Here is a 17,537-nt window from a genome sequence, read left to right as displayed (position 1 = left end):
CTGTGTTTGGCAAAGGAATACAATTTTAATCCAATAGTAGATCACTGGACAGCGGTCAAGAATATCCTTAGTGAGGACTAAGGAGATGTTTCTCGATTATGAAGGTGATAAAAGAGTTCGTCGTAAAGAGTTACATCGATGCAAACTTTTACACCGATCCAGATGACTCTAAGTCTCAATCTGGATACATATTGAAAGTGGGAGCAATTAGCTAGAGTAGCTCCGTGCAGAGCATTGTAGACATAGAATATTTGCAAAATACATACGGCTCTGAATATGACAGGACCGTTGACTAAACTTCTCTCACAAGCAAAACATGATCATACCTTAGTACTCTTTGGGTGGTAATCACATAACGATGTGAACTAGATTATTGACTCTAGTAAACCCTTTGGGTGTTGATCACATGACGATGTGAACTATGGGTATTAACACATACAGATATGAATATTGGTGTTAAATCACATGGCGATGTGAACTAGATTATTGACTCTAGTGCAAGTGGGAGACTGAAGGAAATATGCCCTAGAGGCAATAATAAAGTTATTATTTATTTCCTTATATCATGATAAATGTTTATTATTCATGCTAGAGTTGTATTAACCGGAAACATAATACATGTGTGAATACATAGACAAACATAGTGTCACTAGTATGCCTCTACTTGACTAGCTCGTTTATCAAAGATGGTTATGTTTCCTAGCCATGGACAAAAGAGTTGTCATTTGATTAACGGGATCACATCATTGGGAGAATGATGTGATTGACTTGACCCATTCCGTTAGCTTAGCACTTGATCCTTTAGTATGTTGCTATTGCTTTCTTCATGACTTATACATGTTCCTATGACTATGAGATTATGCAACTCCCGTTTACCGGAAGAACACTTTGTGTGCTACCAAACGTCACAACGTAACTGGGTGATTATAAAGGAGCTCTATAGGTGTCTCCGAAGGTACATGTTGGGTTGGCGTATTTCGAGATTAGGATTTGTCACTCCGATTGTCGGAGAGGTATCTCTCGGCCCTCTCGGTAATGCACATCACTATAAGCCTTGCAAGCAATGTGAATAATGAGTTAGTTGCGAGATGATGTATTACAGAACGAGTAAAGAGACTTGTCGGTAATGAGATTGAACTAGGTATTAGATACCGACGATCGAATCTCGGGCAAGTAACATGCCGATGACAAAGGGAACAACGTATGTTGTTATGCGGTTTGACCGATAAAGATCTTCGTGGAATATGTAGGAGCCAATATGAGCATCCAGGTTCCGCTATTGGTTATTGACCGAGAATAGTTCTAGGTCATGTCTACATAGTTCTCGAACCCATAGGGTCCGCACGCTTAACGTTATGATGACAGTTTTATTATGAGTTTATATATTTTGATGTACCGAAGGTTGTTCGGAGTCCCGGATGTGATCCAGGACATGACGAGGAGTCTCAAAATGGTCGAGACATAAAGATTGATATATTGGAAGCCTAAATTTGGATATCGGAATCGTTCCAGGAGAAACCAAGATTTTTCCGGAGTACCGGGGGGTTACCGAACCCCCCCCCCCAGGGGGGTTATTGGGCCTACATGGGCCATGAGGGAGAAGAGGAGGGCCGGCCAGGGCAGGCCGCGCGCCCCCTCCCCCCCTAGTCTGAATAGGACAAGGAGGGGGGGCGCCCCCCCCCCTTTCCTCTTTCCCCTCCCCCCTTTCCTTCTCCACCAAGGCAAGAGGGGGGAGTCCTACTCCCGGTGGGAGTAGGACTCCTCCAGGCGCACCCCTTGGGGGCCGGCCGCACCTCCCCCCTCCCTCCTTTATATACGGGGGCAGGGGGGCACCCTAGAACACACAAGTTGATCTTCGTGATCGTTCCTTAGCCGTGTGCGGTGCCCCCCTCCACCATATTCCACCTCGGTCATATCGTTGCGGTGCTTAGGCGAAGCCCTGCGTCGGTAGAACATCATCATCGTCACCACGCCGTCGTGCTGACGGAACTCATCCTCGACACTTTGCTGGATCGGAGTCCGGGGATCGTCATCGAGCTGAACGTGTGCTGAACTCGGAGGTGCCGTACGTTCGGTGCTTGGATCGGTCGGATCGTGAAGACGTACAACTACATCAACTGCGTTGTCATAACGCTTCCGCTTACGGTCTACGAGGGTACGTGGACAACTCTCTCCCCTCTCGTTGCTATGCATCACCATGATCTTGCGTGTGCGTAGGAAATTTTTTGAAATTACTACTTTCCCCAACAGCACTGCCGTTTGGGTCATATCGGTGTAAAGCGCATGAAGAAACTCCATAAAGATGGACTTTTGTAATCACTTGATTATGAATCATTTGATGCTTGCGAACCATGCCTTATGGGCAAGATGACTAAAACTCCGTTCTTCAGAACAATGGAATGAGCTAGTGACTTATTGGAAATAATACATACCGATGTATGCGGTCCAATGAGTGTTGATGCTCGTGGCGGGTATCGTTATTTTCTAACCTTCATAGATGATTTGAGCAGATATGAGTATATCTACTTAATGAAGCACAAGTCTGAAACATTTGAAAAGTTCAAAGAATTTCAGAGTGAAGTGGAGAATCAACGTAACAAGAAAATAAAGTTTCTACGATCTGATTGTGGAGGAGAATATTTGAGTTACGAGTTTGGCCTTCATTTAAAACCAATGTGGAATAGTTTCACAGTTCACACCACCTAGAACACCACAGCGTTATGGTGTGTCCGAACGTTGTAACCGCACTTTATTGGATATTGTGCGATCTATGATGTATCTTATCGATTTACCACTATCGTTTTGGGGTTATGCATTAGAGATAGTTGCATTCACTTTAAATAGGGCACCATCAAAATCCGTTGAGAGGACGCCTTATGAACTGTGGTTTGGCAAGAAACCAAAGTTGTCATTTCTTAAAAGTTTGGAGCTACGATGCTTATGTAAAAACATTCAACCTGATAAGCTCGAACCCAAATCGGAGAAGTGCGTCTTCATAGAATACCCAAAGGTAACTATTGGGTACACCTTCTATCACAGATCCGAAGGCAAGTTATTCGTTGCTAAGATGGATCCTTTCTAGAGAAGGAGTTTCTCTCGAAAGAAGTGAGTGGGAGGAAAGTAGAGCTTGATAAGGTAATTGTACCTTCTCCCGAATTCGAAAGTAGTTAATCATAGAAATCAGTTCCAGTGATTCCTACACCAATTAGTGAGGAAGCTAATGATGATGATCATGAAACTTCAGATCAAGTTACTACAGAACCTCGTAGGTCTTCCAGAGTATGGTCTGCACCAAAGTGGTATGGTAATCCTATTCTGGAAGTCATGTTACTAGACCATGATGAACCTACGAACTATGAGGAAGCGATAATGAGCCTAGATTCCGCGAAATGGCTTGAGGCCATAAAATCTGAGATAGGATCCATGTATGAGAACAAAGTATCGACTTTGGTTGACTTGCTCGATGATCAGCAAGCCATGTTAAATAAATGGATCTTCAAGCGGAAGACGAACACCGATAGTAGTGTTACTATCTACTAAGTTCGACTTGTTGCGAAAGGTTTTCGACAAGTTCAAGGTGTTGAATACGATGAGATTTTCTCGCTCGTAACGATGCTTAAGTCTATCAGAATCATGTTAGCAATTGCCACATTTTTTAAATCTGGCAAATGGATGACAAAACTGCATTCCTTAAATGGATATTTCTTAAAGAAGTGTTGTATATGAGACAACCAGAAGGTTTTGTAAATCCTAAAGGTGCTAACAAAATGTGCAAGCTCCAGCGATCCATCAATGGACTGGTGCAAGCATCTAGGAGTTGTAATATATGCTTTGATGAGTTGATCAAAGCATATGGTTTTATACAGACTTTTGGAGAAGCCTCTATTTGCAAGAAAGTGAGTGGGAGCTCTGTAGCATTTCTAATACTATATGTAGATGACATATTGTTAATTGGAAATGATATAGAAATTCTGGATAGCATAAAAGGATACGTGAATAAAAGTTTTTCAAAGAAAGACCTCGGCGAAGCTGCTTACACATTGAGCATCAAGATCTATAGAGATAGATCAAGACGCTTGATAAGATTTTTTTTCAATGAGTACATACCTTGATAAGATTTTGAAGTATTTCAAAATAGAACAGTCAAAGAAGGAGTTCTTGCATGTGTTGCAAGGTGTGAAGTTGAGTAAGACTCAAAACCCGACCATGGCAGAAAATAGAAAGAGAATGAAAAGTCATTCCCTATGCCTCAGTCATAGGTTCTATAAAGTATGGTGTGTTGTGTACCAGTCCTATTGTGTACCTTGTCATAAGTTTGGCAAGGGGTACAATAGTGATCTAAGAGTAGATCAATGGACAGCGGTCAAAATTATCCTTAGTGAGGACTAAGGAAATATTTCTCGGTTATGGAAGTGATAAAACAGCTCGTCGTAAAGATTTACGTCGATGCAAGCTTTTACACCGATCCAGATGAATCTAAGTCTCAATTTGGATACATATTGAAAGTGGGAGCAATTAGCTAGAGTAGCTCTGTGCAGAGCATTGTAGACATAGAATATTTGCAAAATACATACGGCTCTAAATGTGACAGACCCGTTGACTAAACTTCTCTCACGAGCAAAACATGATCATGCCTTAGTACTCTTTGGGTGTTAATCACATAGCAATGTGAACTAGATTATTTGCTCTAGTAAACCCTTTGGGTGTTGGTCACATGACGATGTGAACTATGGATGTTAATCACATACAGATGTGAATATTGGTGTTAAATCACATGCTGATGTGAACTAGATTATTGACTCTAGTGCAAGTGGGAGACTGAAGCAAATATGCCCTAGAGGCAATAATAAAGTTATTTTTTATTCCTTATTTCATGATAAATGTTTATTATTCATGCTAGAATTGACCGGAAACTTAGTACATGTGTGAATACATAGACAAACATAATGTCACTAGTATGCCTCTACTTGACTAGCTCGTTGAATCAAAGATGGTTAAGTTTTCTAGCCATAGACATGAGTTGTCATTTGATTAACGGGATCGTATCATTGGAGAATGATGTGATTGACTTGACCCATTCTGTTAGCTTAGCACTTGATCATTTAGTATGTTGCTATTGCTTTCTTCATGACTTATACATGTTCCTATGACTATGAGATTATGTAACTCCCGTTTACCGGAGGAACACTTTGTGTGCAACCAAACGTCACAACGTAACTGGGTGATTATAAAGGTGCTCTACAGGTGTCTCCTAAGGTACTTGTTGAGTTAACGTATTTCGAGATTAGGATTTATCACTCCGATTGTCGGAGAGGTATCTCTCGGCCCTCTCCGTAACGCACATCACTATAAGCCTTGCAAGCAATGTGAATAATGAGTTAGTTGCGAGATGATGTATTACATTAACGAGTAAAGAGACTTGCCGGTAACGAGATTGAACTAGGTATTGAGATACCGACGATCGAATCTCGGGCAAGTAACATACCGATGACAAAGGGAACAAACGTATGTTGTTATGCAGTTTGACCGATAAAGATCTTCGTAGAATATGTGGGAGCCAATATGAGCATCCAGGTTCCGCTATTGGTTATTGACCGGAGACGTGTCTCAGTCATGTCTACATAGTTCTCGAACCCGTAGGGTCCGCACGCTTAAAGTTCGATGACGGTTATATTATGAGTTTATGTGTTTTGATGTACCGAAGGTAGTTCGGAGTCCCGATGAGATCGGGGACATGACGAGGAGTCTCGAAATGGTCGAGACGTAAAGATCGACATATTGGACGACTATATTCGGACTTCAGAAAGGTTCCAAGTGATTCGGGTATTTTTCGGAGTACCGGAGAGTTACGGGGATTCACCGGGGAGTATATGGGCCTTATTGGGCCATACGGGAATAGAGGAGAGAGGCCAAAAGGAAGGAGGCATGCGCCCCCCTCTGGTCCAAATTGGACAAGGGGTGCGGTCCCCTTTTTCCTTCTTCCTCTCCTACTCCAACAAGGGAAGGAAGAGTCCTACTCCCGTTGGGAGTAGGACTCCCCCCTTGGCGCGCCCTCCTCCTAGGCTGGCCGCCTCCCCCCTTGCTCCTTTATATACGGGGCTGGGGGCACCCCATAGAGACAACAATTGATCATTGATCTCTTAGCCGTGTGCGGTGCCCCCCTCCACCATATTCCACCTCGATCATATCGTAGCGGTGCTTAGGCGAAGCCCTGCGTCGGTAGCAACATCATCATCATCATCATGCCATCGTGCTGACGAAACTCTCCCTCAAAGCTCGGCTGGATGGGAGTTTGAGGGACGTCATCGAGCTGAACGTGTGCTGAACTCGGAGGTGGCGTGCGTTCGGTACTTGATCGGTCGGATCGTGAAGACGTACGACTACATCAACCGCGTTGTGCTAACGCTTCCGCTTTCGGTCTACGAGGGTACATGGAAAACACTCTCCCTCTCGTTGCTATGCATCACCATGATCTTGCGTGTGCGTAGGAAAATTTTGAAATTACTACGTTCCCCAACAGTTGTCAGCCCAACATCAGCCCAGAAGTCCAACACATGTCAGCCATTGATCTGCGTTGCATCCAACGGTTGAGAGCGCTTCCAAGGGAAGTGAAGCAAGGAGAAAACCCTAGCCACTCCACCCCTGCTGGTGGTGGCTTCCTGTCACGCCCAATATGCGACCCTATCCAAAAGGAACTCGAAGGTCCCACCAAGGATAGACCCGCATATTGAAACGCTTTTCCAAGGTGGATATCATTACATCAACATTACATAATAGATGGGGATACATACAAAAGGCATACAATGCCACATGAATACAACATCACAATACATAATAGCACCATCCGGCTACGGATGAAACACAAACAGAAACTCAACGACATCAACCCTGCTAGCCCAGGCTGCCGACCTGGAACCTATCCCCTGATCGAAGAAGAAGCAGAAGAAGAACTCCAAGACAAGCAAACATCGCTCTCGCGTCATGATCATCGCATAACCTATACCTGCAACTATTGTTGTAGTAATCTGTGAGCCATGAGGACTCAGCAATCCCATTACCATGGGTATCAAGACTAGCAAAGCTTAAAGGGAATGGAAGGGGTAAACTGGTGAGGCTGCAGCAGCGACTAAGCATATATGGTGGCTAACATACGCAAATAAGAGCGAGAAGAGAGCAAGCGGAACGGCCGTGAAGCTAGCAATGATCAAGAAGTGATCCTGAACTCCTACTTACGCCAAACATAACCCAAAACCATGTTCACTTCCCGGACTCCGCCGAAAAGAGACCATCACGGCTAGACACGCGGTTGATGCGTTTTAATTCGGATCTGGTGTCAAGTTATCTACAACCGGACATTAACAAATTCCCATCTGCCTATAACCGCAGGCACGGCTTTCGAAAGTTTATACCCTGCAGGGGTGTCCCAACTTAGCCCATGATAAGCTCTCGCGATCAACGAAGGATATACCTTCTCCCAGGAAGACCCGATCAGACTCGTAATCCCGGTTTACAAGACATTTCGACAATGGTAAAACAAGACCAGCAAGACCGCCCGATGCGCCGACAATCCCGATAGGAGCTGCACATATCTCGTTCTCAGGGCAACACCGGATGAGCAATCCGTACAACTAAAATCAGACCTCAAGTTTCCCTGAGGGGGCGCTGCAAAGGTCTCTAGTTCGGACCAACACTTAGACAAGCATTGGCCCGGGGGGGCTATAATAAAGATGACCCTTGGGTTAATTACTCCCAAGGGAAAAGTAGGTGGTGGTGAGGCAAATGGTAAAACCAATGTTGGGCCTTGCTGGAGGAGTTTTATTCAAAGCAAACTGTCAAGGGGGTCCCATAAATCACCCAACCGCGTAAGGAACGCAAAATCCGGGAACATAACACTGGTATGATGGAAACTAGGGCGGCAAGAGTGGAACAAAACACCAGGCATAAGGCCAAGCCTTCCACCCTTTACCAAGTATATAGATGCATTAATAATATAAGAGATATTGTGATATCCCGACCAAAATCCTGTCCACCATGGAGCAATCTTCAACTTCACCTGCAACTAACAACGCTATAAGAGGGGCTGAGCAAAGCGGTAACATAGTCAAGCAATGGTTTGCTAGGAAGGGTGAGAAAGGTTAGAGGCTGACATGGCAAATTGGGAGGCTTGAAGAGCAAATGATAGGTAGCGCAGCAAAGCGATAGAACGAAGCAACTAGCATAGCAATGATAGTAGTGAGATCTAGGGTAGCGGTCATCTTGCCTGAAATCCCGCAAGGAAGAAGAACGAATCCATGAAGAAGATGAAGCCACGAAGACGAACCAAGAGTAGACGAACGAATCTTCACGATCGCAATGATACGGGAACTATCGAGAAGAAGCACACAACATGGTAAACACACCACACAAGAACAAGGCATGATGCATAACAAGCATGATGCAAGACAAGACTACATGAAGCTACTCATGGCAAGAGATGATGCAAACAAGAGCAATACATCAAGGCAAGTTTAAATGAGGTCGGGAACAACATATAACAATTCCGGTAAGTCCTCATATGCAAATTTCGAAATTGGTCCAGATCTGAATAAACCTTATGTTCAAGTTGTTAAACAGCAAATTAAAATGCACCAAGATGATCTACATGAGATTCTAGTCAAGTTACATGTAAGGTTCATTTAATTCGGAGCTACGGCCTAGAAGATATGAACAAAACAAGTTAAACATGGCATTGATACAAAATGCATCCAAACATCAAGCAAACACCTCAAAACAAGGATGCAACATAATAATATGAAACTACATGCAAAATCAATCTAGTTTCATATAGAGCACACTCAAAACGGAGCAACGGTGCAACACATACACTCCAAACAAGACATAACAACAATCTGCCCAAAACAGCAACTAGGCATATTGCAAGCATCAAAACAATATGCTACAGCAGCTCAACATAAGAACAAAAGACATGGGCATGATGTACAGGTAAAGCATAACAAAACATGAACACTGAGCTATCTCCAGAAATCACTAGAACATGCTCAAACACACATGGCAAGATTGCAAGTAATATCAGTTTTCAGACTTTGCAGAAATAACATCAGGTTGCAATGTTTAGAGCTATCAAACAACATGCTACAGGAACTTATCATGTCAAACAGAGGCATGGCATGAAACTACTAATTGCATAGAACAAAAGTCCCTTACTGACCATGAGCCAAAAAGGATCAGAAGATATGATGGCACGCATGTAAACATAGCAAGTTATATTACAGATTCAAACATGGCAGGAACAACAATAAGAAGGCATGTTGGTGAGCTTGTACCACTCACCACAGAGCAATAAATGGAATGGCAAGGCAACCAACAGTAAGAATACATGATTATGAAGCTAAGCATGGCAAGAGAAAGTTCATAGGGTGCATGGATCACTAACAACAATCATGGCAACAACTGAACTTAATGTTAACAGGCTGATAGCAACAGTATTTAGCAACTTTGGAGCAAGTTTAAAACAAGCTACATCAGGCTATAAATGCAACCAGGGGCATGAATGGATAGAGCATGACATGTATAATAAAATACCCTTAGTGAACATCTCCAGATTATGCATAGAATGACTTGTAGCAGCAGGTTTACATAGCATCACGAAATAACAGATTCAGCCTAGCAAAACAGCAACAGTAAGTACCCTACTTAACAAGCTCGATTCACTCACCACAAGCCATTGCATGACAATATAAGCATAGCATCATCAAGAAGACATATTTATGAAATAAACCAAGGCAAGAACAAGTTCATAGCATGCAAGGACCAACTAAAACAACCTTCGCAAAATTGAATAACATGTAAACAATCTGCCAGGAAACATTTTGAAGCAAAAGTAGAGCACGAAAATGACATGTTAGACTACTCCATAATTGCAAACAGTGGCATGAATGGATAGATAATAACCATATGTTCAAAACATCCTTACTGAAGTATCTCAAAATATGCATGGATCTCTCTGTAGCATCAAGTTTACATGGCATCGAAATAACAGCAGAACAGGGACTAAAATCAGCAACATCATGAAGCCTAGTTTGCATGCTTGTGCTAGTCACCACATTGATCACAAAAATACATGGTAAGCACCTCTGTAAAGAAGATATGGCATAGTTCAAAACACATGTAGACATCAACCTCATAAGATGCACACATCAAATATGCCAAAAATGACAAATGAGCATGTTCTGTTAACAGACAGCAGACAACATCATATAGCACTCTTGTAACGATGATTCAGGCATCAAGATGAGCTCAAATGACATGGTGCAATGGAATGAAATGAAGTACTCGTTGATACGAACAATTTGACATATTACACGCACAAAACGGAGCAGTATGCATGGAGTTATGGCATGTTAAACTGGGCACCAGAATGCTGAAAATCAGGGACTTAGTGATTTTTTTACGCAGCGAAAATCGGGACACGGAGCTCCAGGACGGGAGTTGACGAAGCTCCATGGCCTGCGGCGGTGAGCTGGTACTCTGGGAGGACTCGGGAAGGCCGGGAATGGGTCGAGGGTGGTCGGATCTGGTGGATCCCGGCCGGATCGGGCGAGGGACGCGGCCAGCGATGAGCACCAAGCTCCATGGGACGGTGGCAGCCATGGCAGAGCTCATGCGGGAGAGAGCACCGGAGAGGTGAGAGGAGAAGGAGACAGGCAGGGGAAGGAGGAGCAGGGCGCGAGGGGTCCGGCCTGTGGTCGGCAGCGACTCCGACCTGGCAGGGCGCTCGTCGGCGGGCGAGCAGGCGAACGGCGGCGAGGCCTGGCGCGAAGGCGGTGGCGCTGGAGGGCGGAGGCGAGCGGGCATCTCGGGCGCGGAGGCGCGGGCTCAGGCCCGATTCGGCCCACGGCGGGTCGGATCCGGGCCCCGACGGGCCTGGCGGCGTGGGACGGCGGCGGGGACAGGTGGCGCAAAGTGATTGGCTGCGGGCGGCGGCGCGATTTCGTCCGGCGCGGACGGACATGTCCGACGCAGCGCGGAGGGGAAAAAATTAGGGTTTCATCTGCGATTTCGGGGGAGGTGGACTAATTTATAGGTAGAGGGAGCTAGGAGAGTCCAAATGAGGCACGGTTTTCGCCCACACGATCGTGCTCGAACAACCAAGAGCATGGAGGGTATTTAGATGGGTTTTGGGCCACTTTGGAAGGGTGTTGGGCTGCAAAGAGAAAGAGGGGTTTCGGGCTACGCGGTTAACCGTTGGAGCATCAAACGACCTCCAAATGGCACGAAATTTGACAGGCGGTCTACCGGTGCTATACCAAGGCCGCTTGGCAAGACTCGGTCCATTCCGAGAAAGTTTAACACCCACTCACAACAGGAGACAAAAGGGGAATGCCGGAGGGCATAGGAGTGCCGGATTACAAAACGGACAACGGGGAAAATGCTCGGATGCATGAGACAAACATGTATGCAAAATGAGATGCACATGATGACATGATAAAATGCAACACGCAAGCAAATGACATGGCAACGACGTCGAATAACTGGCGGACACCTGGCGCAACGAATCCGGGGTGTTACACTTCCATTCATGAGAGTGAGAGAGAGCACACAAGGTAAAACACAACCTGAGAGAGGGGAAGAAGAAGCAGCAGAGGCTCTATCCATATTTGCGGCATCTGACTAGACAGTGTTCAAGCTGGTGATTGGAGGCTCAAATGTGCTTGGATCGACCCCAAACTTGGTGAGCTCGTTCCTTACTTTGAGTACTTTGATCTGGTTAGTTGTTTTGAGGATTGGGTCAGTGGAGCATCAGATTTGAGAGTGGTTTTGTCAGCTCCGACGGCTGCAGTTTTTGGGAAACGAACAATTTGGGTAGGCAAACAATGTCTGATTGAGCTGAAATTTTAAGGGGATCTCAAGAACTCATGTGTATACTTGTCTGCCAAATTTGGTGTTGTTTGGTTTAGCGGTTTAAGAGCAATTTGCAAAACACTGAAGGATACAGAAGCTGTGTAAACTCTTTGGCTGAAATCTTGCCTCTTGTGGCTGTTGTTGTTGTTGTTGCCGGTTGGCAACGGGGAGAGTATGTTGTAAATCTCTCTAGAGGTTCTAGAGAAGACTTTTTACTCATCATTCTCATAGTGAAGTTGTGTGGACCGGTCGGTCCACAGCTGTGGTTTTTTACTCCTAAAGTTGAGGAGGTTTTTCTACGTTAAATCATGTGTCACGTGTGCATGTTGTTTGTGTTATTCCGCTACTTACTTGTTGGTTGAAGCTGTCCTCAAAGTTCATCACAAGTGGAGGGGGTTGTGTAGTGTGCATATTTACCATGTCGGTGAATTTGTGCAGCTCATTGTAGCTGTCCAGCCCCAACACTCGGTGCATGATTTCCATGATAGACCGCAAGCTCGCATGAGTAAATAAGCTTGTTTTCCACCTATGTGTGGCGATAGTTCTGCTGCAGTGTATATGTTGTAATAAGGCATCAACTTGTTGCATTATACTAGTCTTTTCTTGTTTCAAACGGTTCAGATCTGAATTGTGTGACATCGGTATGTTGCATTATTACTCTATGGAGGAACTTGAAGAGGACCGAGATAACTCCGAGGATGACTGATACGGTGGATGAACTCGAAGAGGACAAAGATGACTCGGACCATGGAAGTGATTCAGAAGTGTGCTAGAATGTCACACATGTCTGCTTTGCGTGTCAGCTAACTATCCCTGTCCACCCTTTCAAAAAAAAATCCTGTCCACCCCATATCACCTTCTCCACTTTCACTTTCGTTGCTTTTATTGTGTTGCTCTTTTTGAAAGAAAAAAAATCAGCTCTGGCTTGCGTTAGATCAAGAATATCAGATACAACCAGATAACAGGATAACTAAACTCCCAAACAGAAATGATACTAGGAAAAAGGATAGATTACAACCAAGACCACATGCCTCAGAATTCTTACTGAAGCCGCAACCAAACTCGTCGCTATTGTACCCCCTGCAAAGACTTGAGGAACATACAAATTATTTATTTGTAGAAGACAGGTGAAATGTTATATCGCCTGCAAATTATTTCTTTAGGAGTTCAGCGTAGCCCGGATTACATTTCCACTTTTCGCATTCGTGCTCACATTCTAAACCCGCCAATAGTTCATAGAGGAACAGACCGATTAGATCAACACAGGTGGAGATCTGTCAGTTAATGTTCAAAGCAGGATTTGGTCATGGTTTTCCTTCTGTATCCCTGTTTTATTCGACGCAAATATTTACATTCTTTTATTACTCCTGACAGCATCAGCCACACTCCCAAACTGTAAAATATGTACACCTGAACACACGCAAGTAACTAGCCACTGTTACTGAAAACAGACAACACAGAAGTGATCACACATCACCTTACTACCAGCACCTTCTGATTATGAGCAAGGGAACTACTAAAAAGCCAGCACGCCCCACCTTCACCTAAACTCTGTACCCTAGGCAAGCTCATCGACGCGCCAGGAGCATCGCAAGCTGTACTATGCGCAGAAGCCAGTGGCCATCAGAAAAGACACCACCTGGTCATTGCTGGGGGTTCATTCATCATCGACACGGCAGGATAGGATCTCGGGTTTCTTCAGCCAGTATTGCGCAAGCCTCTGCCGCGCATACTCCATGTAATCGAAGTCGATATCGTTGACGTGTTCCTGCACACAAGATGTAAGTTTCGATTAGATCTATGGAAATGGTGTTCATGGTCAGCGGAGAGGATCAGTGACAGAGATCATGCAAACGAGCCCACCGAAATTATTCCCCAGAGGCCCCAGACGAGATGGCTGGCGAGTGTGTACTTCTCAATGTTATTCATCAGATCCTTGATCTTTTCTGCGTCAGGCTCCTCACCTTCAACAGATGGCGCAATCAGGCAATGGTGTGAAACAAATAGCTCTAGAAAATCTGCATCTGCGCAACAAGAGGTTAATGACAAGGTTTCTGCTTACCTGAAGAGCTCAGGTAGGTCTGCACAAACCTCTTCCGCTCATCGACATCTGTTGCAGCAGGAGCAGTAAGCAACGGTAAATAAACAGTGCAAGTTGATCAAGGAACCTAAAGATGGAAATTAACTGTGCGCAAAAAGCAGTAGCACAGCCAAGCAAAATACCTGCATATTTTGTGTAGTCCAGTATATGAGGCTCTTCTGAATGGTAGTCCGCAGCCATCTCGCAGAAATGGTTTGCGATATCAAAAGCAATTGGGTTAAAGCTTGCATACTCGTAGTCCTGTAGAGGTGTGAAGAGAGACACAATGGTAGGCATGGCAGTCAGAAATCAGAATAACATGGAGGTTATTATATGGAAATAAAGAATCAATCCTTCCTTGATATAGTGTGTTTTCTGAGAAACAGAAATTTACTTCTCTTTGGCAGTACCAGCAAGGGCAGCACAATGACACCACAACCTAACGAATGAACAGAACTAAATGACTCAAACATACGCCTGGTTGCAATAACTTACAATGATGGTCAGTGCTTTGGTCTCTTCATCAATCATGATATTGCCATACTGGAGATCATTGTGGCAAAATCCTATGCACTGTTCTTCCCCCGAAAATTCACTCTCCAATGCAGCGATCTCCTTCTCCAGGCTATCCAAACGGAACTCTTTGGCTTCGTCAGAGGGGCAGACGCTCTTGGCAGTTTTGAGCCAGTTCCTATGAAAGATGAAGATACGTACTTTCCAGTTAGTACTTAACTTTGATTATATGTTTAGTTCTAGAAACAGTGTAAATACTAAGATAACTGACTAAATGAGATTAAAGAAAGATAATTGTGCAACTGAGGATTCAGCAATACCTCAATCTATCCCACATGAGGACACGTTTTGGACCTGGCATGTCAAGGTGGTGGAACTCCCTCAATTTGGATGCTATAATAGCTGAAATCTCTGGATCACGCAGGTCAACAGCTGAAAGTGTCTGACAGGAATATTTTCATCAGTTTTTTCTGTATATTTCTTCATTCTGCTAACAGATCTCCTGTCAAAGCAAATCTGGTGTCTTAATGCAAGATATATCCTGCACGTTTCTGTTTCATTTAAAAAAAATAAAGGAAGCAGAATATGATTCCGTTGAAAAATAATGGGAACTAATGGTGAATAAAGAGTGATATTCCCACCCTAAATAATCCTTCTAAGCTAATTGCCTCCTTTTAAGATACTTTATTTTGAAGATGATTCCCTCCATGTCATGCCACAGTACTCATCTATCCTGCTTACTCCAAGCCAATCATCTTCTTTTCCCTCATTTATTCAGAAGATATTTTCAGTTGCACATTTTGACTTAGTCATGTTGAGTAATTCAGCTGGTACATAGTTAATTATATACACTAATTAAAATGACCCTCTACAATACACAGTACATCCAAATATGATAAAAAAAATCTCAAAAAAATGATAAATTTGAAGTGTTGAATTAGAAAAGAGATTACAGTACAGATATTAGATATCTTCAAGCAGAAATTTCCAATAATGACAACACCACAGAAATAATACAACTACTAGATAATATCTTCAAGAATCAGAAGTGTCCAATAATGGCAATGGCACGGAAATAATAAAACTACTAGATAATATGTTCAGACCTTCAAAAAAAAAGATAATATGTTCAAGAATGAGAAATGTCCAATAATGACAATAGCACGGAAATAATACAACTACTAGATAATATCTTCAACTTCAAGAATCAGAAGTGTCCAATAATTTGAAGTGTCCAATAATGAGAAATTTGAAGCGTTGAATCAGAAAATAAGTTCATAGTACAGATATTAGATATCTTCAAGCAGCATAAGTATCCAATAATGACAACATCATGGAAATAATACAACTGTTCTAGATATCTTATTTTAGTGAGAAAAACTGTCCTAGATATCTCGAAGGAGCAGAAATGTCAAACGATGACAACAACCAAAGTAGCCTGATAAGTTAGAGCCAATTACATTTACAAGTTATATGATTAATTCTGCCACACAAGTCTCCCAGAAGCTACAAAAAAGGCGATTAAAAAGAAAGCAGCCGTGTACAGTGATATGCAATTTAGTCAGCAACAGGATAACATAAACAATGGTAACCCGTATTGAATTGTTCATTCACCGACGACTTGGACAAACATCTTGGATAAGTTTCTAAGGGTCAAACGTTGAAATTGCAGGTAATAACACAATCCGCACCGTGGGTGGATGAAGAATTATGGCACCTCAATACAGTAGACAATTCGTAGCTATCTGCTACACTAAACGTGATGACATTATATCAGGCCGGGGGGGGCTAAATGATGTAAATAACAGAACAGATTTCTTCATCCTTATCCCTCCAAATACGTAACTAAAGTTTCCTTCGGGAAAGGAATCAGGAAAGGTTGTTAGCGTGGCAGATAACGGAGGACGTTTTTCCTCTGAAAAGAACGGAGGGCGTGAGAAACAAGAGCGGTCCTCGGAGAGGACGGCAGGACCGATCGACCAGGCCAAGAAACGGAACGAGGCGAACAGGAAAAAAAAACAATAAAGCGATGGATGGAGGGAAGGCGGCGCACCCTGGCGTGGATGAACTCCTCGACGCGGCCGGTGGGGAAGCGGCCGAGGAGGCGCGGGCCGTGGCCGTGGCGGGACATGCACTCGAACGTGCGCACCTCGTCCTCCCGGTCGAAGAAGACCTCCACGCCCTCCCCGTACACCCGCATCAGCACCTTCCTGTACTCGCCCTCCCCCTCGCCGCCGCCGCCGGTGAGCCAGCGCACCTGGTACACCTCGTTGGTCATGGCGCCCTTGAGCGGCACCACCTCTAGCGCGCGGCAGTCGGCCACGTCCGCCCACTCCGCCGCCAGCTCGTGCAGCAGCCCCCGCGCCTCCTTCGGGAGCCCCCCCGCCGCCGCCGCCGCCGTCCCCGCCAGGCTCTGGCCCTCGATCGCCACCATATCCACCCTCGGGCGCAAGGAATCTTCCGTCCTCGTCCGGAAATGGGAGGGAGGGAGGGATCCGCGTGCTCCGGGCGCGCGCGCGTGTGGTTCTCGGCTTCCACGGGGATCCAGGAAGGGCCCCGCGTATATGTAGACGGTTCGTTTTGCCCGCGGCTCTTTTGCAGATTCGCCCTCTACAGGTGGGCGCCGTTTTAAAGAGGTCCCCTCTCCTCTTTGTCCACAACTGAACAACAACCAGTCAAACTCAGATCCCGTTTTCTTTTCTATATGGAAATTCATTTATAAGAAAGCAACGTGACATTGTGGAATCTTGTTCATGCAGTGTATATTGTCAAATTTGCACCCATCACGCTTGATTCGCGTAGAAATTGGTGGGGAGACGTCACTCTTGCCCCGTCCTTCCATCAACATAACAAGACTGTTCGGAAGAGAACTACAACATCCAGTGCTTGTAGTCGTCTTTAGCTGGTTTATGGATCTGAATGTATTTTTTGTTTTTTCTAGTATTCTCTGTACTGTCACAAATGATTACGAATAAAATATAAGGTTCTTCAAAAAAGAGATAACATTTACCAAGATCATAACCTATTTGCAAGAGCAAAGGAA

General features: G+C 44.4%; 1 protein-coding gene across 1 annotated transcript; it reads right to left on the bottom strand.

Annotated features, from left to right (window-relative positions):
* Nucleotides 1-13,182: 13,182 nt before the first annotated feature.
* LOC119349192 (probable choline kinase 2) lies at nucleotides 13,183-16,943 on the bottom strand. The gene is made up of 7 exons (XM_037617221.1): nucleotides 16,548-16,943; nucleotides 14,815-14,936; nucleotides 14,477-14,672; nucleotides 14,125-14,242; nucleotides 13,964-14,011; nucleotides 13,765-13,865; nucleotides 13,183-13,669 (listed from the first exon to the last, which is right to left on the bottom strand). The coding sequence occupies exons 1-7, from the start codon at nucleotides 16,926-16,928 to the stop codon at nucleotides 13,559-13,561; spliced, it is 1,077 nt and encodes a 358-aa protein (XP_037473118.1). The 5' UTR covers nucleotides 16,929-16,943; the 3' UTR covers nucleotides 13,183-13,558.
* Nucleotides 16,944-17,537: the final 594 nt, after the last annotated feature.

Source organism: Triticum dicoccoides, chromosome 1B (assembly GCF_002162155.2).
Source record: "Triticum dicoccoides isolate Atlit2015 ecotype Zavitan chromosome 1B, WEW_v2.0, whole genome shotgun sequence".
Lineage (NCBI taxonomy): Eukaryota > Viridiplantae > Streptophyta > Magnoliopsida > Poales > Poaceae > Triticum > Triticum dicoccoides.
This window is presented reverse-complemented; position numbering and strand designations above follow the sequence as displayed.

Bases quoted from the DNA above. Each gene is read 5' to 3' on its own strand.
- LOC119349192 (XM_037617221.1), bottom strand. From the start codon at position 16,928: ATGGTGGCGATCGAGGGCCAGAGCCTGGCGGGGACGGCGGCGGCGGCG. The intron at 14,937-16,547 runs GTGCGCCGCCTT...TATTCCTGTCAG, and splicing joins AGGAGTTCATCCACGCCAGG to ACACTTTCAGCTGTTGACCT. The intron at 13,866-13,963 runs GTAAGCAGAAAC...CATCTGTTGAAG, and splicing joins GACCTACCTGAGCTCTTCAG to GTGAGGAGCCTGACGCAGAA.